We start from the raw sequence: 24,987 nt of genomic DNA on the forward strand, positions 1-24,987 counted from the left end.
AGGAAAAAAAAACCCAGAGAGAAATCTTCTATATCCTGGTTCCCTTCCTAAATGTTCACAACAGCCGGGGCAGAGCCAGGCTGAAGCCAGGAGCCCCACCTGAGTCTCCCACATGGGAGGCAGGGCCCATGCACTTGAGTCATTATCTATGGTCTTCCAGGGTGCACATTAGCAGGAAGCTGGTTCCGAAGCAAAGGCAGGACTTGAACCTAGGCACTCTAATATGAGATGCAGGTGTCCCAAGTGGTGGCTTAACCACTGTACCACAATACCTGTCCCACAACACTTCTTAAGTTTGAAACTACTTCAAAATCAAAACCTAAAAAATGTTAATATGGGCCCAGCATTGTGGCACAGTACCTGAGCCACTGCTTGCCAACACTAGCATCCCATATTGGAGCACCACCTAGATTTCCCAGCTACTCTGCTTCCAATCTAGCCAGCTCCCTGCTAATGTGCCTGGGAAAGCAGCAGAAGATGGTTCAAGTACTTGGGCCCCTGCCACCCACATAGGAGACCTGGATGGAGTTCCAGGCTCCTGGCTTTGGCCTAGCCCCAGCCATTGCAGTCATTTGGGGAGTGAACCACCAGGTAGAAAATCACACACACATACTCTCTCTCTCTCTCCTTTCTCTCTCTCTCTCCTTTCTCTCTCTTTCCCCCTCTGTCACTTTGCCTTTCAAATAAATAAATAAGTATTAAAAAAACAAAACCAGGGGACTGTTGTGGCTCAGCAGGTTGAGCTGCAGCCTGTGACGCCGGCATCCCATATGGGCACTGGTTTGAGACCCGGCTGCTACACTTCCGGTCCAGCTCCCTGCTAATGACCTGGGAAAAGCAGTGGTAGGTGGCCCAAGTGATTGGGCCCCTGCTACCCACGTGGGAGACCCGGATGAAGCTTCTTGTTCCTGGTTTCAGCCTGGCCCAGCTCCAGCAGTTGCAACCATTTGGGGAGTGAACCAGCAGATGGAAGATCTCTCTTTCTTGCTCTCTTTGTAACTCTGCCATTCAAATAAATATAAATAAATCTTAATTAAAAAAATAAAACAAAACCCAAAACTGTTAATACAAATCAACTGGGGAAAAGCCCAATGTACTCTAATAGTGCTCTGGTGCCAGTGTAGGCAGCAGGAGGCTGTCACCCCCTGCACGGGGTAGACCCACCTGGGACATGGGATTTGGCTCTTGGACAGAGAGCTGCCCTGATCAGGTGAGGAAGGAACAGCTTAGGGGTCTGACAGTGCCTAACTTGAAGAAGAGAGGAAAGGGCCAGAGGAGAGGAAAGGGCCTGGCTTCTGTCCCCAGCTCTCCGAGGGGCATTTGGGATGGAGAGAGCACATTTATCATTGGGAGACAGATTTCTGCTCACATAAGAAAGGGCTCGCTCCCAGACAGCAAAAAAAAGTGGCTTGAGATATCTTGGGAGTCCCCTAGATGTGTTGTTGTTATTGTTTAAAGATTATTTATTCATCTGAAAGAGAGAGAGAGAGAGTTGACCCTCCATCTGCTGGTTCACTCTGTGGGTGCAGGGGCCCAGGCACTTGGGCCATCTGCTGCTGCTTTCCCAAGTGCATCAGCAGGGACTTGGCTCGGCAGTGGAGCAGCTGGGACTGGAAAGGGTGCTTGGGCATCCCAAGCAGCGGCTTAACCGGCTGCACCGCAACACCTGCCCCATGGATATGTTCTCAGACACATCACCGGGTTCTCCAGGATGTCACAGAGACATTTCATGGCTCAGACAACCACCGAGCTCCTTCCAGTGAAGAGTTTATGGTTATTTATTACTTTGGGGTAGTGGGCATTTGAGACTTTGGGAACACAATGCTATTTGTGTTGTACTGGGATGAACACCATGAACACCCTGCTTTGCTCACTTGGAGCATAAAGCTTTTTGCTCAAACATACGCTATTTTAATGTTTTGGAAAATTCATTTGCACCCTAGAAATGAGCTGATCACTGAGGTCAAGGTCAAAATGCTTTTATTTTCAAGAATCTCAGTTACGAACATGAAAATGACACCTGAGAGAACTGAACCAAAGACTCAAAAGTCTAGCAAAAATGCAAACATTCAACTTCGCAGTGTCGTCAAAAGGCTTGCCCGCTCGTGTGCTGTGCTGCAGTGGGTCTCACTCTCCGGTAAAAGCCGTGTCCCTCTTCTCAGACAGCGCTTGCATGAGCTCACTGCTCAGGATGTTCATCTGGGGAAGACAACACAAAACAGGTTTCTCGAAAGGAAAAGGAAATGTGGGAAAGCGTCCCAGACCTATGGCGATGGCACGAAGGCCAACCCTTCTCTTCTGAGACCGGAGGGGCCACTCTGAGGGTGAGGGGGTGCGGAGATAAAGCCCCCTCTTGAGGAAGAAGGTCCCAATACAACTAGGCCTGTTTGATAGGGCCAGGGCGATCACAAGGAAGATGGTGCTTAAAATACAACAAAGAGGGGCTGGCGCTGTGGCGTAGCAGGTAAAGCCTGCAGTGCCGGCATCCCATATGGGCGGCGGTTCGAGTCCTGGCTGCTCCATTTCCAATGCAGCCCCCTGCTAATGGCCTGAGAAAGCAATAGAAGGTGGCCCAGCCGGCGCCGCAGCTCACTAGGCTAATCTTCCACCTGTGGTGCCCGCACACGGGGTTCTAGTCCTGGTCGGGGCGCTGGATTCTGTCCCGGTTGCCCCTCTTCCAGGCCAGCTCTCTGCTGTGGCCCGGGAGTGCAGTGGAGGATGGCCCAAGTGCTTGGGCCCTGCACCCCATGGGAGACCAGGATGAGCACCTGGCTCCTGGCTTCGGATCAGCGCGATGCACCAGCCGCTGCGCGCCGGCTGTGGTGGCCATTGGAGGGTGAACCAACGGCAAAAGGAAGACCTTTCTCTCTCTCACTGTCCACTCTGCCTGTCACCCCGTGTGGGAGACCCGGAAGAAGCTCCTGGCTCCTGCCTTCGGATCGGCGCAGCTCCGACCATTGCAGCCATTTGGGGAGTGAACCAGTGGATGGAAGGCCTCTCTTTCTGCCTCTGCCTCTCTGTAACTCTTTCAAATAAATCAATAAATCTTTAAAAAAAAAGATCCTTGGTTTTTATTTGGTAACAAGGTTTTTTTCTCCACTAAATCTCTCCTGGTTAGCTAATGGCCCAGAAGCCTGCAACTGAGAAGAGTTCTGGGAGAAAACACTGGTTGGAACCAGTCACTGCTTTCAGTGAGGACACTCCTCCCCCCAAGCACTGGCATGGACAGTGCTGCTTCTCTCCAGAGCTCACTCCTGCTAGTCTTCATTTGCTGAGACTAAGGTCCCCCTTGTTCTGTATCCCTCCCGGTTCTCACTGTGGTTTCTTTTTTAAAGATTTATTTATTTGAAATGCAGAGTTACAGAGAGAGAGAGAGAAGAGAGAAGAGAGAGGAGAGAGACAGAGGCAGACACACACACACACACACACACACACACACACACAGAGAGAGAGAGAGAGAGAGAATCTTCCATCCTCTAGTTCACTTTCCAAATGGCCACAACAGCCGGGCTGGGCCAGCCTGAAGCCAGGACCCTAGAACTCTACCCAGATCTCCCATGTTGTTGCAGGGGGCCAAGCACTTGGGCCATCTTCCACTGCTTTCCCAAGCAAGCATATTAGCAGGGGGCTGGATGGGAAGTAGAGCAGCCAGGATTTGAACTGGTGCTCATATGGATGCCAGCATCACAGGCGGTGTCTTAACCTGCTGCGCCACAATGCCAGCCCCCTGGTTTTCATTCTAAGAAGTGACTGCTTATGGTTCCAAAGTGACTGCTTATGAAATTACAAAGGTACTTCCAAAAGTTTGCAGAAAATGGAATTAAGAGGTAAGTTTACTTTGGTACAAAAATTTTTGAAATCTGCATGCAAGGGGTCTTTTCCCAAAGTTTATGGAAAGTGTGTATTATGAAAAAACTATGCTTGACTTTCAAAATTTTCTTTGTGCCCCCAAAAACCTTATTTTTAATTCCATTTTCCAAAAACTTTTGGCAGTGGCCTCACATAGGGAACTACTGAGAGGAACAGGGATCAACCCTTTCCTGGCCACGGGAGGGAGGGGTCAGTCTTTCTGGAGGTCCTGCTGTAGCCTCTCTGCCCCGAGGTCATGCCAGCCACCCCAGCCTCTCCTTCTTCACCTGAACTTCATAGGTTTCCTTGAGGGAGCCCAGGTGGCAGACGAAGCGCATTGCCAGGGTACACCACTTCTCAGAATTCACGTACTTCTTCTTGCTAAACATTAATATCGCAGTGTTCCAGGACTTGGTCATCAGCCAGAGAACCTCCATTTCTGGGTAGCCTTCCTGAAATCCAAGAACAGTGGGTGTTGGGTCGTTCTTGCTGTCACAGCTCACTGCAGCGCCACCTGTGTCCCTGCCGCAGCCCGTTCCTGTTAAACAACAGGTGCTGCTGATACGCAGGGAGCCCGTGCTCCTGGAGAGCAGGAGGAGAGCGCCTGGAAGCGTTGTCAGCTGTAGAATATTCCACCGTGAGATGTCAGGAAGGGACATGTGAAGTGCTAAAGCAATAAGGCCCTCTGTGACTGAAGGAAGTTGCGGGGGGCGGGGAGACCCGGCATCGTGTATGAGGCCTCCCTTGATGCTGTCTCCAGACAGTTATGTTCCCAGTACCTGCCTCAACTGTTCAGACATTATCAAGAAATGGTTTTATTGCATCTCTTAATTTCCTTAACCAGAACCAGCGTGTGTTTGGAATAGAAAGCATATTCATCCTTAACCGTGACAATATCTTTAGCTGACAGGATTTATCAAGCTGTGAACAAATGGCATGTTTCCAAGCCGGTCCCTTAGGCTTATCAGTGGTGTGCAGTGTGACTAATGCAGGATGATCTTAGCTTCTTTGCAGTGCTTTGCAGTAGTGAGAAGGATTCGTCTAAAGAGCTACTTTCCCCGCCCTGCTCCGGGGGGGGGGCGCAGTTTATGCGACGTCTTTATCGTCTTTATCCACACCCCCATGGCAGGCCCAGAAGGGGAAGTGCCAATGAAGCCCTGGGCATCAGCTTCCTGTCAGCACCAAGAGCCTTGTCCCAGCTTTCTTTCACTCGTTCTGATTTACAATAAATAAATAAATAAAAGTCTGTACATAAACCCTATGATGACTGGGGCACTAAGCGGAATGAGACAGTCTTCCAAAGGGCACACGATGCCTTTGGGGAGACACGGCGCCCCCCGTGAAGATGCTTGCACCTGCTACGTGCGTAAGGGCTCATCAGCGAGACACAGACACTAGGTGGTCTCCAGTAGAAGACAGGAACGGAGGCGGCACAGTCAGAAGCACCCAGTCTCCGTGTGAGAGGCCGCCCTGCATCTTCACCCCCTTGGTAAACTTCCACTTCTTCAAATTCAAGCACAGAAAGGTATTTCTTTCTCTCTGTTCCCATAGCAAGCTTTGCCTTCCTCGTAGAACCGATGCCACCTTGTTTGGGAACCTTACAGATTTGTCTCCTCCAGACTACTGAGTTACTTGAGTACAGGGGATTCTGGGGGTTCTTCATATAGATATATATACCTGAAGTGTATATATATATATATATATATATATATATATAGTATTAGACTATATAGTCCAATTGGACTATATATAAGTATATAGCATATATTATATACCTGAAGTCTAACTATGCTTGGCACATAGTAAAGGCACAACCAATATTTACTCACTGAATGAATGAACAAATGACTCAATACCCAGTCCAACGCTACCTCCACAGTGAGGTTTTTCCCTGGATCTCCTTCATTTACTGCTCAAACCTGTCTCTTCTTCTGACTTAGTTCACGGATCATAACAGCACTCCTACCACTGTATTGTCTGTCTCCTTCACTAAGTGGGGACTCTCTTGAAGGCAAAATGTCATTTGCTTTTGTACCTTTACAGCCAGGCACAGCGTGTGATAGAGAGTGAGTGTTGTGATTTTAACTAGATGAGTGCAAAAAAAAAATGACTGAACAAACAAACATGACCTTGGGGTACATGAGTAGGACCTAGATACGTAGAGTATGTAAGAAGTGTCCTAAATAGGCACATCTGCAGAAACTGAAAGTAGATTAGTGATCGCCAAAGGCTGGGGAGGGTGGGGCGATAGCGGAGAGACCGCTAATGGGTATGGGGTTTCCTTTTGGGGTGATGAAAATGTTCTGGAATTAGATCATGGTGATGGTTGCACAACTTTGTGACTATACTAAAAACCACTGAACTGTATACTTTAAAATAGTGAGTTTCATGGTATTTTAATTCAATAGCAATAAAAACCAAGAATATGGTTACACAGAGAAGGGCATTCCATACGGGCAGGACAGAATAAATAAACTTGGAGTGTGCTTGAGCACGAGTGTGTCCCGGAGAAATGAAGAGCTGTTTGGCCTAAGCAGATGACTTACACAGACGACCTAATGGGAAGTAAGACTGGAAAAGTAGGACGGGGCTTCCTAAGCATTTCCCAAGTGCTCTTCCTCAGAACACTAGTACCATGAGAGCTGTTAACAGATGGTCTATGAAAATAGGGCTTTCTAGTCAAATGCATTTTGGAAATGCTGCATTTTATATATCACCCTCTTGGAACATTATGATGCACAGTAGTTCACTGGAAGTTTCAGGAAGTTTTATGGTAAAGAAGCCATGTAACTGTGTTTAATCCAGGGCATGTGAAATGTTCATGAACACCTCACGGGCTGGAGTGCACAGGGTTTTGCATCATCGGCCACAGAGTCGAGGAATTTATCCTGCTGGCGATGGGAAGGCACTGAAGGAGAGTGTATGATGAAATTGCAGTTTACTGAGATTGAAATGACAGTGGTGTTTAGAATACATCTGAGTGGGGGCAAATACAGTCAGAAAGACTTGTTTAAAGGCAGTGTAAGAGCCCAAGGATCAAACAGTGGGGTCAGAACTGAAGTAATGACAACACAAAGGGAAAGATGTAAGAAATATTCTACGTTGTGGCATAGCAGGTTAAACCATGACCTGAGACACCAGCATCCCAGATGGGTGCCAGTTCATGTCCTGTTTCACTTTTTTTTTTTTTTGACAGCCAGAGTGGGCAGTGAGAGAGAGACAGAGAGAAAGGTCTTCCTTTTCCGTTGGTTCACCCTCCAATGGCCGCTGCGGCCAGTGCACCGCGCTGATCCAAAGCCAGGAGCCAGGTGCTTCTCATGGTCTCCCTTGCGGGTGCAGGGCCCAAGCACTTGGGCCATCCTCCACTGCACTCCTGGGCCACAGCAGAGAGCTGGACTGGAAGAGGAGCAACCAGGACAGAATCCAGCACCCCGACTGGGACTAGAACCTGGTGTGCCGGCGCCGCAGGCTGAGGGTTAGCCTAGTGAGCCACGGCGCCAGCCTGTTTCACTTCTGATTCAACTCCCTGTTGATGTGCCTGGGAGGTCAGTGGAGGATGGCCTGAGTGCTTGGGCCCCTGTCACCCACGTGGGAGATCTGGGTGGAGTTCCAGGCTCCTGGCTTTGGCCTGGCTCAGCAGCCCTGGCTGTTGTGGCAATTTTGGGGTGAACCCCCAGCAGATAGAAGATCTCTCTCTCTCTCTCTCTCTCTCTCTCTAATTTTGTCTTTCAAATAAATATAAATAAAAGAATCAATAGAACTTGGTAACTGATTTGATATGGGGACTCAAAGACAACTCAACTGTAAAGGCCTCTAAAGTATACAGTTTGAATGGCTAAGAGAATGTGTGTATCATTGAAAGAAAAAATTGGAAGGAAATGTTTCTGGGGAACCTGTTGGTTTTGAGGTAACTTACTCGATATCATTAGCCAGATGACAGTTAAAGCATATTGATTGGCTTTATTTGGCTCCACCCTGGCTCAGTTCTGGCCATTGAGGCCCCAGCAGAGGGGCGCTCGCTCGCTTGCTCTCTCTCTCTCTGCCTCTTAAATTAATACTTTTTTTAAAAAACGGGGAAAAAAAGGTGGCCAGGGTAAAGAGGCCATCCTATTTGTCTAAAAGCTGGTAATTAGTGGCCTTGTAAAGTGTGGCTGACAGTGCAGAGTGACAGAATGAGCAATCCAAGAGGAGGAGTGACAGGTCAGCAGGGCCTTGCAGGCCACGTTTGGGATTTTGATCTATATTCTAAGAGCAGTGGGAAACTAGCTACCGAAGAGGATTAAGCAAGGTCACACATATTTGAAAATGTGAAAGATCTTCCTGGTGCTGCTGAGTGGAGAAAGATACAGAAGGAAGCAAGAGGAGATAGGAGAGCTGTTAAGAAGTTCCGCAGAAGCTGAGATAAAAGGTGATAACTTGAACTAGGTTGTTGATGGTAGAAGACAGGAAGAAGTTGATGAATTTAAGAAATAACTTAGGAGATTGGAATTCATGGGACTTGATGATAGATTAGAAACAGGAGCAAGGGGTCTTTTGTGGGGTTACAAGTGGCTTAAGTGCCCAGGGGGTAGGTGGTGATGGTCCAGGAGGTTGTGGTAGTGGTGGCTACAGCAGGCGGCAGAGAGGAGTCCAGGCTTACACATCTTAATGAATCAGCACACATGCTACAAGTCTAAAAATACGGATCAGAGGGTCTACCTAGGCCTCTCAAAGACACAGGTCCTATTCCCTGCAACTGCTGGCAGTAGCAGCATTGACATCACCCCTCTGCCTCCACCCCACCGCAATGGCTCTGGTCCCTCCCCCTCCAGACATCATGTCTTGCCAGGATTAGACCCAGGAGTTCCTATTTGCCTGAAAGTCATTGCAGAGTCACCAAAATGGAATCCAGGCAAATCAACCACTCTTTGCATGCGTGCTGTCTGACAGAGAAGTAAATTCACCCTCATGGCCAAGCCCATTGGGAAAGACCTCAGCAGCAGATTTGCCAAGATGGAGAGGCTGACAATATTGGCAAAGCACAAGTCCCTCTCTGATGATGAAGCAATGGAAACTGAGGTGCTAACACACACCATCAAACAGGACATCAACACCCTGAACAAACAATAAGCTCAGCTTCAGGATTTCCTGCGGGCCAAGGGCAGCCAAAGTGCCTGGCACCTCCAGAGCCATTCCAACACCACTGTGGGCTCCTTGCAGTCAAAACTGACTTCCATGTCCAATGACTTCAGAGCAATTTTAGAAGTGAAGATGGGGGCTGGTGCTGTGGTGTAGCAGGTAAAGCTGCTGCCTGCAGTGCCAGCATCCCATATGGGTGCCAGTTCAAGTCCCGGCTACTCCACTTCCTATCCAGCTCTCTGCTATGGCCTGGGAAAGCAGTAGAAGATGGCCCAGGTGCTTGGGCCCCTGCACCTGCGTCCCTAGGGACGGGGCCATTGCCATGGTGGCCCCTCAGAGCAGCCAGCAGCTGCAGCTCATGGACTGGCAGGATTCCTCCATCCAGAGTTGAGCAAACCCCACGGAGAACACTGAGTCTACAACGGTTGAGCTGGGCTCCATCTTTTAGCACTTAGCGCACATGGTTGAAGAACAAGAGGAGGCCACCCAGAGGATCAACGAGAACATGCTAGGAGCCCAGCTGGGCGTTGAGGCTGCCCATTCAGAGGTCCTCAAGTACTTCCAGTCAGTCACCTCCAACTGCTGGCCCATGGTCAAAACCTTCCTCATCCTCATGGTCTTTAACTTTGTCATCTTCCTTGCTTGAACCCTTTCCACACTGAAGTACTTGTAAGAGGTTGGGGGAAATTTTCTGGGAGGGCAGTGGCCAGTGCTGCCACTGAGCCTGTGCAGACTGCTGGGGTGGGAAGTCCTGTTTCTCTGGAACTGCTAAGAATGGCCACTGCCCCTGGTTCCCACCCCTCGCCTCCGGCCATCTTGTCCTCTGCTCACCACCCTCAGGCCTATGAAACACACGGTTCTGGATTTAGGCTCTGCTGAGAAGTGTCTGGAAAGCAGCAGGGGGCCAGTGGGGGAGGGGGACTCCACTGGGAGCCTTTATAAACCCTCCGCTGCCTCTCCCACAGGAACCTTCAGCAGCAAGGGAAATGTTGTCCTGCCTCAACTTCCTGAGAGCGAGGAGAGGAGGCGAAACTGTCCCAGCTGAGTTAGAACTCGGAGCTCCTTCTTCCTCTCCACCGTGCGAGGCAGCGAGCCCTGACCCCTTCGGCTGCCTGCACAACCCCTAACAGTAGTGGCTGCTGGTGGCTCTCAATCTGTCCAGCGTGTTGCGGCTGGTCTTCTCCCAATTACAGCAAGACTGTCAGTCTTTACGATAAAGAAAAAGAAAAGAAAGTAATGAAAAGAAAGCAACAGGAGGAGTGAGGGAGGTGTTGAGGATGCCTCCTAGATGTCTGGTTTGGGCTCCTGGTTAGGTGTCAGTTCAGTGTTGAGGTGTTTGCTCTGTTGGCTTTTGGGGGCTCATATTTCAAACCGGTTTTCTCTGTCCTCAACATCTTTCTACACATGGTACTCAGGCGTATCTCTATCTCGATTGTGTGTGTCCTGGGACTCAAAATCCCCACTTTTTAAGGCTCTCCCCAAATTCCCTAAGCAAATATAACCTCCATCAGCTTTATGGAGACACAATTCACATACCACACAGCTCACCTATGGTAGTATGTGATTCAGTGGTTTTCAGTACATGCACAGAGTGCTGCCATTGTCATTGCCATCAGTTCTAGAACATTTCCATCCCTATGAGCTCCTTATTTTTCACCAGTAACTTCCTCCACCATTAAAATTCCATCCCCCTTAGCTGGTGCTGTGGCGCAGTGGGTTAAAGCCCTGGCCTGAAGCGCCGGCATCCCATAAGGGCGCTAGTTCTAGTCCCGGCTGCTCCTCTTCCGATCCAGCTCTCTGCTGTGGCCTGGGAAAGCAGTGGAAGATGGCCCAAGTCCTTGGGCCCCTGCACCCACGTGGGAGACCTGGAAGAAGCTCCTGGCTCCTGGCTTCGGATCAGCTCAGCTCCGGCCATTGCAGCCATCGGGGGAGTGAACCAGCGGATGGAAGACCTCTCTCTCTGTCTCTACCTCTCTAACTCTAGCTTTTCAAATAATAATAATAATAATAATAATAATAAAAGTTCCATCCCCCTCGAATTTCTAATGCAATTTCTGTCTTTTATTTATTGGCCTATTCTGGACATTTAAGATAAATGGATTCATGCAATTATGCAGTACTTTGTATTGTCTTCAAATATGTCAGGATTTCATCCTTTTTTATGGACAAATACTATTCCGTTGTATAGAAATACCACATTTCATTTGTCAATTCATAAGTTGGTAGACATTTGGGTTGTTTCTATTTTTGGCTCGATGAATAATTCCACTATGAACATTTGTGTATGAATTTTTGTGGGGGAATGTGCTTTCATTCCTCTCAGGTATAAACCTAGGAATGGAATTGCTGGGTCTTATGGTACTTCTGTTTAAACTTCTGAGGAACTACCAGGCTGCTTTTCAAAGCAGCTGCACCATGTGATAAACCTACACCATATGAAGGCACCAGCTTTTTGTTAATAATTGTTAGCATTAGTCTTTTTGATTCGTGCCATCTTAGTAGGTGTTAAGTAGTAGAACATTGTGTATTTTTCAAAAGATTTATTTATTTGAAAGAGAGAGACAGAGAGACAGAGAGACAGAGACAGAGAGAGATCTTTCATCTGCTGGTTCACTCCCTAGATGGCCATAACGACCAGGGCTGGGCCAGTCTGAAGCCAGGAGCCTGGAGTTTCCTCTGGGTCATCCATATGAGTGCAGGGGCTGAAGCATGTGGACCATCTTCCACTGCATTCCCCAGGCTATCAGCAGAGAACTGGATCAGAAGAGAAGCAGCTGGGACACGAACCGGCACCCATATGGGATGCTGGCGCCGCAGGCACAGGTTTAGCCCACTATGCCACAGCACTGGCCCCGAATTTTGTGCTTTGATTGTATGCTGCTGATGAATAATGATGTTGAACATCTTTTCATGTGTTTATTGGCCACTAAATACCTTCTTTAGAAAAATGTTGATTCACCGGGCTTGGTCACTAAAAAAAAATTTAGTGATCTGTATTTATATTTGTGAGTTGTAAGACTTCATTTCAGAGGTGGAAGTCTCTGGTAACCTCATTTTATTGATGAAGAAATCAAGGCTCAGAGAGGTGGCACCATCTGCTGAGGCTACACAGCCTGTTGGTGGCACAGATGAGACAGAGGTCGGGGGCACCGACTCCTGGATCGGGCTGCTCTCTATATTTTCAATATTATTAATAGCACACCCTGTAAAAATTGGGGAAAATCTATGCAGCCATTTTCACCTCGTGTCTTAACAGACAGAATTGTGTTTCTGCTTATACAGGTCCCCTCCATTAATTGTGAGCTTGAACAACTTGGTGTATGCTTATTAGCCAGTCTTCTTTTGCAGACTACCTAATCATAGCTTTTGTCCATTTTTGTCTAGTGTTGATCATCTTTTTCAGATTGATTTTAACTTAAATGTTTTACAAATATTTTATTCAAGTCTGTAGCTTAAAATTTTTTCTGGCACCTTGGGTTGTTTACTAATTTATGTAATCTGACCTACTTTTTTCCCCCGAGCACCTTCTGGTGGCTGCTCCCCACTCTGATTCAAGAAAGTTTTCCTATACTCTCTCCTCATGCTTTTCTAGCTTTGATTTTTTATATTCAGCTCCTTAATTAATCTGTGTTTTCTTTCTTCTTCCTTTTGTACTTTATTTTTGTGCATGGTATAAGGCAAAAAGAATACTAACAGCTACCAATTAATTGACACCAGGGAGCAAAGATCCAGGTAATTTAGTACTTTCTCCTGAGAAAAACGGAATGGGAGCAGATGAGACTTCCACAAAAATGGGCAGTGAGGGCTTTGTCATGTTGAGTAAAGATCCTGCCTAGGAGGAGGTGAAAGTTGATGCTAGCAATAATATTAGACTATTGTCTGGACAAGGTCCTGTAAGTTTTATTCAGGTGTGGAGGAGGGTTGGGTGAGGTTATGGATAGCCTTGAGGGTAAGGGTAAGGACTTGGAAAATATGGTGCTATTAGAGATTTGGGGCAGAAGGAAGGAGTGATAACAGCACAGGCTGCATTTCTGGAAGACATTTTATAAGGATACACAGGAAAAACTGAAGAAGAGCCAGAGACCAATTAGGAAACTAACTACAGAAATCTAGGAGAAAGACAATATCAACATCTAACTCAAAGATGCCTTTGCATGAATCTCAATTCTAGTCTCACAGAGACGTGAGGCTTTAAAGAAGGAAGACATATTTATTTTAAATGTTTATTTATTTACTTTCATATACTTGAAAGCCAGAGAGAGAGAGAGAGAGAGAGAGAGAGAGATTCCTCCATCTGTTTGCTCACTCACTTCCCAAATGCCATGCTGGGCATTTCCTGAATGTGCGGGGTTGGGCCATGCTGAAGCCAGGAGACCAGAATTCCATTCAGGTTTCCCATGTGGGTGGCACGGATCCAAGTATTTGAACTATTATCTGCTGCCTTTCCAGGTACATCAGCAGGAAGCTGGACTGGAAGCGTGGAGTACCCAGGACTTGAACCAGAACTCCAGTATGGGATGTGGTTATCTCAAGTGGCTGCTTAACTTGCTGCACCAGGATGCCCGGCCCAAGATTTAGAGGAAAGAAAACCCTTAAGCCTTTCCTTTGAACTGCAATTTCTTAGCAAGAACTGGTAAAGAAGATATGCCTGCTAGTGGAAAGAGCTTGGTAATTGAGGAGCAATAGATTGTTAATGTTTTCTCAAAAATTTGTATATTAAAATCTTAGCTCCCAAGGTGACGATATAAGGAGGTAGGGTCACTGAGAGGTCATTAGGTCATGAGGACACAGCCCTCATGAATAGAATTAATGCCCTTAAAAACAGAGTCACTGGAACTGGAGGATAAAGCCACCGTCTGCAGTGCCGGCATCCCATATGGGTGCCGGTTCTAGTCCTGGCTGCTCCTCTTCCGATCCAGCTCTCTGCTGTGGCCTGAGAAAGCAGTAGAAGATGGCCCAAGCACTTGAGCCCTTGCACCCGTGTGGGAGACAGAGAAGAAGCTCCTGGTTCCTGGCTTTGGAAATGCACAGCTCTGGCTTTTGCAGCCACCTGGGGAGTGAACCAATGGATGGAAGACCTCTCTCTGCCTTTCCGTAGCTCTGCCTTTCAAGTAATTAAGTAAATCTTTTTTTTTTTTTTTAAAAAAAGGAGAGACGCTATAAAGATCCTTTGTTCCTTCTTCCATGTGAGGTTATAGTGAGAAGAGAGCTGTCTGTGAGAAAATGGGTCTTCATCAGATATTGAATCTGCAGGCACCCTGATCTTGGACTTACTAGCCTCCAGAACTGTGAGAAGTAAATTTCTGTTGTTTATAAGCTACCCAGCCTATGGTATTTCATTATAATAGCCCACACTAACTAAGACAAAAGGTCAGAGGGCCTGGGGTCTCTCATTCATTAGCTATGAATGACCTTAGGCAAACTGGCAACCTGACTTTTTTGAATCATATAAATTTCCTCGTTTGTAAATCAAGGATGATAATAGCAGCATTGTCTATTTCATGGGATTTCTGTGGGGGAGGTCATGCGAGATAAGGAATGTAAAAGTGCTCATAAACTATAAAGCACTGTACTGGGAAGCTTGAGCCTTTTTTTGCATAATAGCCATTTGATAGTGCATGGAGGCACTTGATAAAGGTTATCTGTTCAACAAATAATACAAGTCAGTAAAAAGTCAATCAAAGGCAAAATTTTCTCCCAAGCACTTCAAACAGAGGAGATGCACAGCACACTCAAACAGGAAAAAGCAACACATACAATATAAAGCGTCAAGACAGCTAAGTTAATCTCTGTATGAAAAAGCTAACTATTCAGTCATGTTTCAGAGGATGAGCAATAATGGACAGGAAAATTGTCAGAGAGGTAGAAACACATCAAACTCTCTAACAGTCAACTCAAGAACCTGAGAGCTGCAACTGTAATGTATTTGATAGAATAAAACAAACAAATAAAATAAAAACTAGAATAAAATAAATTAAATCAAAATGCTTAGAGAAAGTTTTGGCTTTTATAGAGTCTGGAAATTTGGAGTTACAGCATAATCTAACTTTTTTTTAACCTTTAAAGCATTTATATATTTGAGAGACAGAGCGACAGAGACAGAGCGAACTCCCATCCGCAGGTCAGGAACTCAATTGAGGTCGCCTACTTGGGTGACAGGAACTTGATTACTTGAGCCATCACTGCCGTCTCCCATGGCTTGCATTAGCAGAAAGCTGGAGTCAGAAGCAGACCTGGGCATGAAACCCAGGCACCCCCATGGTGGGATGCCGGTGTCTTAACCAACATGTGAACTGCTAAGTCAAATGCCTGCCCCATAGAATCTGATTTTAGTTTGTATTAGTTGACTATAGCAAACACACTTGAAAGTTCAGATGAGGCTCATGGCTTAGAAATGTGGTTTTTTTTCTTCTTCCCAAAATACAGTAAAAGAAAAAATCCAAAATGTTCGATGTTGACGTGTTCTTCTTAAATTCTCACAGGCCACAATTACATAGCTCCAGAATTCTACACTTCTGTTAGTCACTGCTAGTTTGTACCAGGCTGTCACCCTGCTATATTATACTGTTCCACCAGCTGTTGTGGTTGGTAGATATTTGTGTATGAAAAAGGAGTTAAGGCCAGAGCAGTCAGGATCCTTAGATATTAACATGGGCTCAAATAATGACCATGTGGGGATTTAAGCAAGCCATCTAACCTTCTGCTTTATCGCTGCCTTATACAAACAATACTGCCTTAAATGTGTATGAGCTGTTAAAGTTTATAACACATATATTTTTACACTGATCCTTACAAGCCAAGTGTGGGAGAGTCGGAGCAGATATTATTCTTTTTACAAATGAGAAAATGAAAGTCAAACAGCAGAGGAGTGATATCCATATACAAAAACAAACAAAAGCAATTGAAACCTCTGCTTCACACCAGATACAAAAATTAACTCAAAATGAATCTATATGTAAGAGATAAAGGCATAAAACTTCTACAAGAATACAGAAGAGAAAATTTTTGTAAATTTGGTCATGCAAAGATTTCTTAGCATGACCAAAAACATTTACTACAAAAGAAAAAATTGTACCACTAAAATGGAAAACTTTTACTCTTTAAATTATTCCATTAAGAAAATAAAAAGACAAGGCTGGTGCTGTGACATAGTAGATAAAGCCTCTGCCTGCAGCACCAGCAACCAATATATGGCACCTATATGGTGCCAGTTGGTTCAAGTCCTGGCTGTTCCAATTCTGATCCAGCTCCCTGCTGATGGCCTGGGAAAGCAGTGGAAAATGGCCCAAGTCCTTGGGCCTCTGCACCTGTGTGGGAGACTCAGCAGAAGCTCCTGGCTTTTGATCAGCCCAGCTCTGGCCGTTGTGGCCATTTGGGGAGTGAACCAGCAGATGAAAGACCTCTCTCTCTCTCTGTTTCTCCCTTTCTCTGTCAGTAACTTTGCTTCTCAAATAAATAAATAAATATTTAAAAAGAAATGAAAAGAGAAAGACAAGCTAGAGTCTGTGAGAAAATATTTACAAAGCATGCATCTGGATAAAGGACTTATATTCCAAATGTAGAAAGAACTCCTTCAATTCAACCAAAGGATGACTCAATTTTTAAAATGAGAAAATAACTGAGCAGAAATTTTTTCAAAGAAGATATAGAAATGGTTAATAAGTACATGAAAAATTTTCAACACCATTAGCCATCAAGGAAATACAAATCAAAACCATACTGAGATACCACTGCACACCACTAGCATATCTGTAATAATAATAAAAAAAAGATGGGCAATAGTGAGTGTTGGTGAGGATGTGGAGAAGATGAAATCCTTATACACTGCTGGTGGGAATGTCAGATGGTGTGGCCACCTTGGAAAACAGATTGCAGGTCCTCACAAAGTTAAGAGTTACCAGGTCACCCAGCAATTCCACTCCTAGGTATATATCCAGAAGTGAAAAAAACGTGTCCACATGAAGACCTGTACATGAATGTTCATAGCAGTATCATTCCTAAGAGCCAGAAGATGGAAACAACTCAAATGTCTAACAGTGTGAATGGATAAACAAAATATAATAATAGAATATTATTCAGCAAGAAAAAAGGATGAAATACTGATAATGCTACAACATGGAGGAGGCTCAACAATATTACACAAAGTGAAAGAAGCCAGACACAAGAGGCCACATACTATATGATTTCATTTACATGAAATGTCCAGAAATTGAGATTCTATAAGGATAGGGAACAGATCTATGGTTGCCTAGAGCTGGGAGCAGAAATCGACTGCAAATAGGCAAGAGGAAACTTTATGGAATTACGTAAATGTTCAAAACTGAATTGCAGTGAGAATTAAACCCATCCAGAAATTTACCGAATTGTGCACATAATAATGGGCAAATTTCGTGACAATGTAAATCATGCCTCGAGAAAGCTAACTTAATTCCCCAATAAACCTGCACTGAAAAGAAACAGAAATCAGAGAGGAGGGACTGAGAAGCAGGCCTTCAGCATCCCTTGTACTCTCTCACTTGCCTCTGAGAAATGGTGGGAATAACAATCAGCATTTTCATGGGTCAGTCTCATCACAGGGGAAGTAATGATTCTACTGGGCTTTGAAAATACAAAATAGTTCAAAATGCACAGTGGTGCTGCTATTTTGACCTATTCTAAAACACACCTGTGATAAAAATTTCTACTTTTAACTATTTAGATTTCATAAACTCAGGGAAGATTTTATAATGTGTGACTACATAGTGATATGAATATACCCAAGAAACTCATCTCAGGAAGCATTATTCTACTTAATTTCTGCTACACAAGACAATTCAGTTCTTTAAGATTAGCTGAAAATTTCATATCACTGTTTAACTTACAGTGTGGTTCATAAGTCTCAGAGCATCTTCAAAATAGCCCCAAATGTCTTCCAGGGGACAGAGCTCGACCCTCGATGGCCTCTCTGGCATTGAGAGGCTAATCAAGTTGTGCACACATGTGCTGAAAATCAAAAAAGAGAAAACTCAGCCCATAAGGAAAGAAATCATTGGCTTCAGGGCTGAGATAAGTAAAATCTGGATCTCATCCCAGACTAAGCTTCAAAACACTTCTGTTCTTCCCTTGGTTTTATCTGGACTCCAAGCTCAGAGGACAGATTTTTGAAGCTGTAAAAGAGGTCCTACTTTGTATCATACTTGAGGCTGTCTTTCACTCTTTCTTAGCTTCCTGCCTGACGTTAAGACTGTTCATTCGCTGTGACCGTTTATTATATTTTATGATTGCAGGCATTTTAAAGGACATTCTTACTTCCTCTAATGGGCAAGGAAATTGGGATTTAAACTGGGAGTTACTCCAGGAGAACTGTCTCTCATGTCTCAGAACAGAAAGATTGTAATAAAATTTTCCAGAAAAATCACACAACATCTATTTCCATGTCTGGCCATGGGAAACAAAAAAACTCTAATAAATAATATCTCCTATACCACCTACTGGTATTACAAGAAAAGTACTTAGAAAAAAATGTTAACCTCTGTTGAATTGGGGTGGTGGATACATTGGTGTTTGTTATATGTCTAGAATATTTGCTAATGAAACAAAGGAAGGAAGATATTCAGCACTTTGGTTGTCTAATTAGACTCAGCCAGGGAAGCAACTTTTTGTCCTTTAGGAAAGCCAGACTCCTTGACTTGGCTAAGTAATTCTTGGTCAGGAATACAACTCACCACCTGGAGCTGTTCACAGCTCCCCCACACCTTTAACTTGGCCTAGTTGCATATGATTGATTGGGGGGCATTGATTATAGTTCTTTTGGCTATCAAAAAGCCTGGCTCAAGTGTTGCAATACATTTACTGACCTGTATTTCAAAACATCAATTGGTTCTTGCCTCTTGTGAAGTATTAAAGCCTTTTTCAAGGCCTTGATTGCAATGGAAGGATAGTATGCAGGCTTTTCCATTGCTAATGCTATCGGGAGGGAAGACAAAAGACAGTGAGCACAATAATTCCATCAACCAGTTTTCATCCCAGGCTACAACTTGCTTTCTCTAGTCAAAATTACTCTGAAATAGATGAGCAAAATCAAATGAACAAAAACAAACAAACAGCAAGAACAAATGCTAAAAAAATCATGAATCTGCAGATGCTTTTACAGCTTCTCCCTTCTGGGCAGAGCAGCATAGGAGGATTGCCAGGTTGCATCCTTTCTTCAGCAAATACCAACAGAAAGCCCACTGTCGATGACCTTGCACACAGTCATACAGGTGAAGCAATAATCTTATGAACCGGAGTGAAGGAAGGGCACACTAAGTAGGAAACAGAAAGCAGATCAGTAAAAGGGCACTAATCAAAACAGATTTCTACAATATACTGTTTTTGTTTGATACTAAAGATATGAAACACTTGGCAAGAAAGTGAGATCAGAGATAATCAAATGCCAGTCTTCCAGGTGCATTTAACAAGCCTCTGGACTTGGGCGTTCCACTTTAAGAGGAGTCCTCACAGAGTTCATGGAAAATGCACATATGAAAAAACTACACACAGCTTTCAAATTTTTTTGCACCAAAATTTACATATCTTTTAATTCCATTTTCCATGAACTTTTTGAAGTCACCTTGTACAAGGACCAGCGGTCATCATCTTGTGTCTGTAAAGCACATACCATTTGCTTCAAGGCACTAGGAATTCTGTTTTGGGAAGTCCAAGGAAAGGCAATGTAACACTTCCACACTTGAGGCTATCTAATACCTTAATTAACCACACTCAGGCTTCTTGAGGAGGGTGAGAGATACACAGGGAAGACAATTAGGCCACTGACTACAGTGTAGTTCCCAAAAGACTCTGAGCTCCCCAATCCCACTGACAGCTCAATGAGAAATTTCAGAGTGGCAGTATGTTAAAAAAATCCAATATTTCTCTGTACATTTCAATAAATTGCTTACAATTTCATCATTATCATTCCTATGATTATCATTCCTAACTACCTGAGCAAAACCAACTTTCTTAAGTTTGAGCTCCCCATTTTGCACAAATGCATAATGACATTTCACACATAGAATAGACTTCAGCACCTAGTATAAGCAATGCATTTAGTTAGGGTTTATAAGTATAATACATGTAAGTCATTACTGTTTGTGACCCTAAGGAGATTATAATCTTATAGAGGGGAAAAAGATAAATGCACAAATGATTATAATACAAACTAGTTTAAGAATGTCATTGGGGAGGGAGAAACAAAGGGCTATGAGGAAAAATTGTTTCTCATCCAGAGGTAAAAGAGAGAACAGAATAAAAAAAGTCATAGGATCTAAATGGGTGCTAATCTTACAAAAGCACTAATGTAGCTCTTACATGCAATTACTTCCAATGTTTTAGTTTCTAAATGAGGCAGCTCCCACACTGATTCCATGAAGCTGTCCAGTGATGGATCATTTATTTTGGCTTTAACTTCAAACTCATACAGCAGAAGCAACGTCTCACATGGATCACTTGAGAAATCTCCTAGGAGGCAAAAATACAACACTCTCTATGATTACATCTCGTTACTTTCTCCAATTCCAATCTAACTGGGGAGGTTTTCCCACAGAGAAAATGTAACTTGATTTAAAATTTGAAGGTCAACCTAGCCTCTAAATAGATTTTAATATTTTGAGATCAATAAGCTCACCCCTACTTCAGCACCCTCTAAGGCACAGACTAGCAGGTGCCTACTACATTCTCTGAAACTATTGTCATGATATTAGTCAAAAAAAGCACTGACAGCAGGACTCTCATTTAAATCCAATGCTTACCTGCCTCCCTCCTGTGAACTTTCAACTAGGCCCAGGCTCACTCTTATGGCTGGGTTAACTAGAAGATACAGTTATGAAGATACAGGGTTGTATAAATTAACTGGTTCCATTTGAAACAAAGTAGAGCAATTGTTTTATTTAGTCAATGGAATTTCTTGGGTATCACCATGGGAAAAACCTTATGTCAGATGGGATACATCACACTATGTGAGATCATTTTCCTTTACCCTTGGTAGATTGCCTGTTTTAAAGTTTTGAGGTTAGCACACGTAGAATAAACTGAAGAAGTGCTCTAAACTTAAACAAGCAGATCAATGAATTTTTACATTTGCTTAAACCCATGCAATCACTCCCCAGAATGTGATAAAGAATAGTTACAGAAAGTATGTCACTGTAAAAATTGAAAGAAAAATAAGAGAAAAGAAGCAAGGGTAGGAGTGAGGAAGGGTAGGGCAGGAAGTATAATTATGCTCTTAGAACTATATATATAAAATACATGAAATATGTTCCCTTTTTATAAATAAAAAATTAAAAAAAAACAATTCTTCCAACACCTCAGGAGGTCCCCTTGGGCTCCTCTCCAGTCAATACAATCTAACAGGAAGAAACAACTCTTTTTGCTTCTATCATCATCATTTTTATTGCTTCTTCTTGAACTTGATTGCTAGTACATAGATATATAATTAATGTCTGAGTATTAGCTTTGTATCCTGTAACTTGTTAAACTCATTTATTAGCCTCAGTAACTTTTTAGTAGTTTTAGGGGATTTTCTATATAGATAAATCATGCCATCTGCAAATAGTTTCGTCTCATATTTTTTTTCCCACTTCATATGGCTTCTCCCCATTATTTTGCTTGCTTTAGTACACTGGTTGGGACATCTACGAAAATGTTGAACAGCAGTGGTGAGAGTAGACATCCTTGACGAGGAGAAAGTTTTAGTTTATTAAGTACATACACACACATTAAATTTATTAAGAGGCACAGAGAGAGAGAGAGAGAGAAAGAGAGAAGGAGACAGAGACAGAGAGACAGACAAAGAGCTCATCTGCTGGTTTATTCCTCAAATGCCCACAACAGCCAGGGCTGGGCAGGCCAAAGCCAGGAACCAGAACTCAACCCAAGTCTTCCATGAGTGGAAAGGACTTAGGTACTTGAGCCAACAGCTGCTGCTTCCCAGGGTGCACATTTGTAGGAAGCCGGAATTGAAAGCAGAGCTGGGACTCGAACCCAAGCACTCTGATGTGGAATGTAAATCTCTCAAATGCTAGGCCAAACGTCTGTATTAAGCTTTACTTTCGTAGATGCTCTTTATGAGGTTGTGGAAGTTCCATTCTATACATAGTTTGCTGAGAGTTGTTACCATGAATGTATGTTGAATCTGGTCAAACTTTTTTTGTATTTATCAAGATGATTTTTTCTCTCTATCAAGATGATTTTATGTGTTTTCATCTTTAATCTTTTGATGGTGAATTAAATGAATTTATAATGTTGAATCATAATAAATATCACTTGGTTATGATATATTATCCTTTTCAGATATAGCTAAATTCAACTTGCTAATATTTTTCTGAAGATTTCTGCATCTATTTTCATGAGGGATATTGGTTTGCAGTTTTCTTACATTGTTTTTGTCTGATACTGGCATCATCATAGTAAACAATTTCTTTCTTTTTTAAAGATTTATTTTATTTATTTGAAAGACAGAGTTACATAGAGAGGTAGAGACAGAGAGTCTTTCATCCCCTGGTTCACTCCCCAGATGGCCGCAACAGCTGGAGCTATACCGATCTGAAGCCAGGAGACAGGAGCTTTTTTCGGGTCTCCCACATGGGTGCAGGAGCCCAAGGACTTGGGCCATCTTCTACTGCTATCCCAGGCCATAGCAGAGAGCTGGATCGGAAGTTGGAGCAGCCAGGACTAGAACCAGTGTCCATATGGGATGCTGGCTCTTCAGACCAGGGTTTTAACCTGCTGCACCACAGCGCTAGCCCCATATAATAACCAGTTTCATAAAATGAACTGGAAATTATGCTCTCCTCTTCTTTCTGGAAAAAACTGCATGAAACTGGTATTACATCTTCTTTAAATATTTGGTTGAATTCTTCAGTGGAGTTTTCTTCGTTTTTAACTATGAATGTAATTTATATAATAGGTATAGGGTCCTACTGACGGAGTTTGTATCTTTCAAGAAATTTGTCCATTTCATCTAAGATTCCAAATGCATCGCATAACGCTGTTCATGATATTCTATTTTTACCTTTTTAAACAGTATTCTAAAAATTTATTTGAGAGACAGAGAGACTGAGGGAGAGAGCTTCCATTTGCTGATTCACTCCCCAGATGCCTGCAATGGCCAGGACTAGGCCAAGATGAAACTGGAACTTGTGAATTCAATGCAGGCCTTCCATGATGGTGTCACGGACCTGATTGATTACTTAGCCATCACTGTGGCCTCTCAGGATTCACATTAGCATGGAGTTGGAGTCAGGAGGGAGAGCCAGGCATTCAACTCACTCCCACAAGAAAGACATGAATCCCGCTTAACAACCTAGTCATCTCTTAAAGGCTACCAACACTACCACAGTGGCATTCAAATTTCAGAGTGGATAAACCATATTCAAACCACAGCAGATCCATTGCCTAATTTGTAAAGGGGATTTTTTTTAGTATTGGGTAGTAAGAATTTATTAGATATTCTAAATACAAGTACTTTAAAAATTTTTATTGAAAATGAAACAGATAAACCATGTATTTGTGTGTGCATATATATGTATACACACATATACATATGTGTATCTAAACACACAGACGCTTAAAGTTCTATTATAATATTTTTCTTGAAAATGTGAGTTTATAGCCGGCGCCGCGGCTCACTAGGCTAATCCTCCACCTAGCGGCGCAGGCACACCGGGTTCTAGTCCCGGTTGGGGCGCCGGATTCTGTCCTGGTTGCCCCTCTTCCAGGCCAGCTCTCTGCTGTGGCCAGGGAGTGCAGTGGAGGATGGCCCAGGTGCTTGGGCCCTGCACCCCATGGGAGACCAGGAAAAGTACCTGGCTCCTGGCTCCTGCCATCGGATCAGCGCGGTGCGCCGGCCGCAGCACACCGGCCGCGGCGGCCATTGGAGGGTGAACCAATGGCAAAGGAAGACCTTTCTCTCTGTCTCTCTCTCTCACTGTCCACTCTGCCTGTAAAAAAAAAAAAAAAAAAAAAAAAAAAAAAGAAAGAAAATGTGAGTTTGTTCTAACATAATTGATATATTAGGGAAACAATTCAAGCATGATGGAAATTAAGAGTTTGCATATGTACAATTTAGTCTATGTAAATAGTAGTTGAATTCAGAAAACTACACCTAACTGGACCATGCTGTGTAAGAATATATAAAGCACATACATGTACACAAATCAGACTTCTATCAGCTGCCTCACTTCCTCACATGTGTTGTGAGTCATACCCACCCACATCTGTTGCTACAACTCTCCATCAGATTTCAGATAACCCTCCTGCCACCACTTTATAGTGTCTCACAAGCTGCAATCCTTCTTATACCCACTTACACACACACACACCCTGTCTTTTTCAAGGTAAAATACCACATATATTGTAGTATTCAAGCATTTTTAATCACTGAACATACATAAATTATTCTATTAGTTCTGATTTTTAAAAAAAATGTATCACTGGCCAGCTTTTTAAGTATTATGGCCCTAACTCTATTTTCCCATAATCCTTTGGTTTTCATTGCACAATTTTGCACAGTGCAATAATTGTGAGGAACATATATATCATGTTATAACAATACTAGCTATGCATGTATTTTCATAGTTGCTAATACATATCCCCATGGAAAATAAAGTTACCAATTAACAGCACAGTATTGTGCATAGTTCTTTTGGTCTTCAGCCTTACATTTAGTCAAAACAGTGTTTTTCAAAGTTGCTGATGTCAACTTCTTTCCTCCCCATCCCCTTCTGTATGGTTATGTGGTTTATTTGTCATACAGTTAGAATCATTTGTCCCAGTCTGAATTCCATCTGGGGTTCCTTCCACATCCTGATTTTTAAATTATATACAGTAAAATCTACTCTTTGTGGTAGATGGTTCTAGGGTTTTGACAAACATACAGCTTTGTATTCACTATCACTGTTCCTTACAAACTGTCCATTACCCTAAAAATTCTCTCATGTTACCCCTCTGTAGTGAAATCCTCCTGTCTTTAACCTCTGGCAACCACTGATCTCTATTTTGTTT

At 43.6% G+C, this 24,987-nt stretch overlaps 1 protein-coding gene and 1 pseudogene across 1 annotated transcript in view; one reads left to right on the forward strand and one right to left on the reverse strand.

Moving 5' to 3' along the window:
• Window positions 1-1,964: 1,964 nt before the first annotated feature.
• TEX11 (testis expressed 11) overlaps window positions 1,965-24,987 on the reverse strand; it is a 295,156-nt gene continuing 272,133 nt past the window's right edge. The window contains exons 25-29 of the mRNA XM_017349668.4: window positions 20,296-20,445; window positions 18,804-18,912; window positions 17,829-17,949; window positions 4,137-4,301; window positions 1,965-2,199 (exon numbers count right to left, since the gene is read on the reverse strand). Of these exons, the coding sequence (XP_017205157.3) occupies window positions 2,128-2,199; window positions 4,137-4,301; window positions 17,829-17,949; window positions 18,804-18,912; window positions 20,296-20,445 (617 nt within the window). The 3' untranslated portion in view covers window positions 1,965-2,127. The remainder of the gene's footprint in view (window positions 2,200-4,136; window positions 4,302-17,828; window positions 17,950-18,803; window positions 18,913-20,295; window positions 20,446-24,987) is intronic.
• Window positions 8,527-9,613, forward strand: LOC103351860 (syntaxin-5-like; annotated as a pseudogene).

The sequence above is a fragment of the Oryctolagus cuniculus genome, chromosome X (assembly GCF_051225735.1).
Source record: "Oryctolagus cuniculus isolate XC-2025 breed Fujian yellow rabbit chromosome X, ASM5122573v1, whole genome shotgun sequence".
In the NCBI taxonomy this organism is placed as follows: Eukaryota; Metazoa; Chordata; class Mammalia; order Lagomorpha; family Leporidae; genus Oryctolagus; species Oryctolagus cuniculus.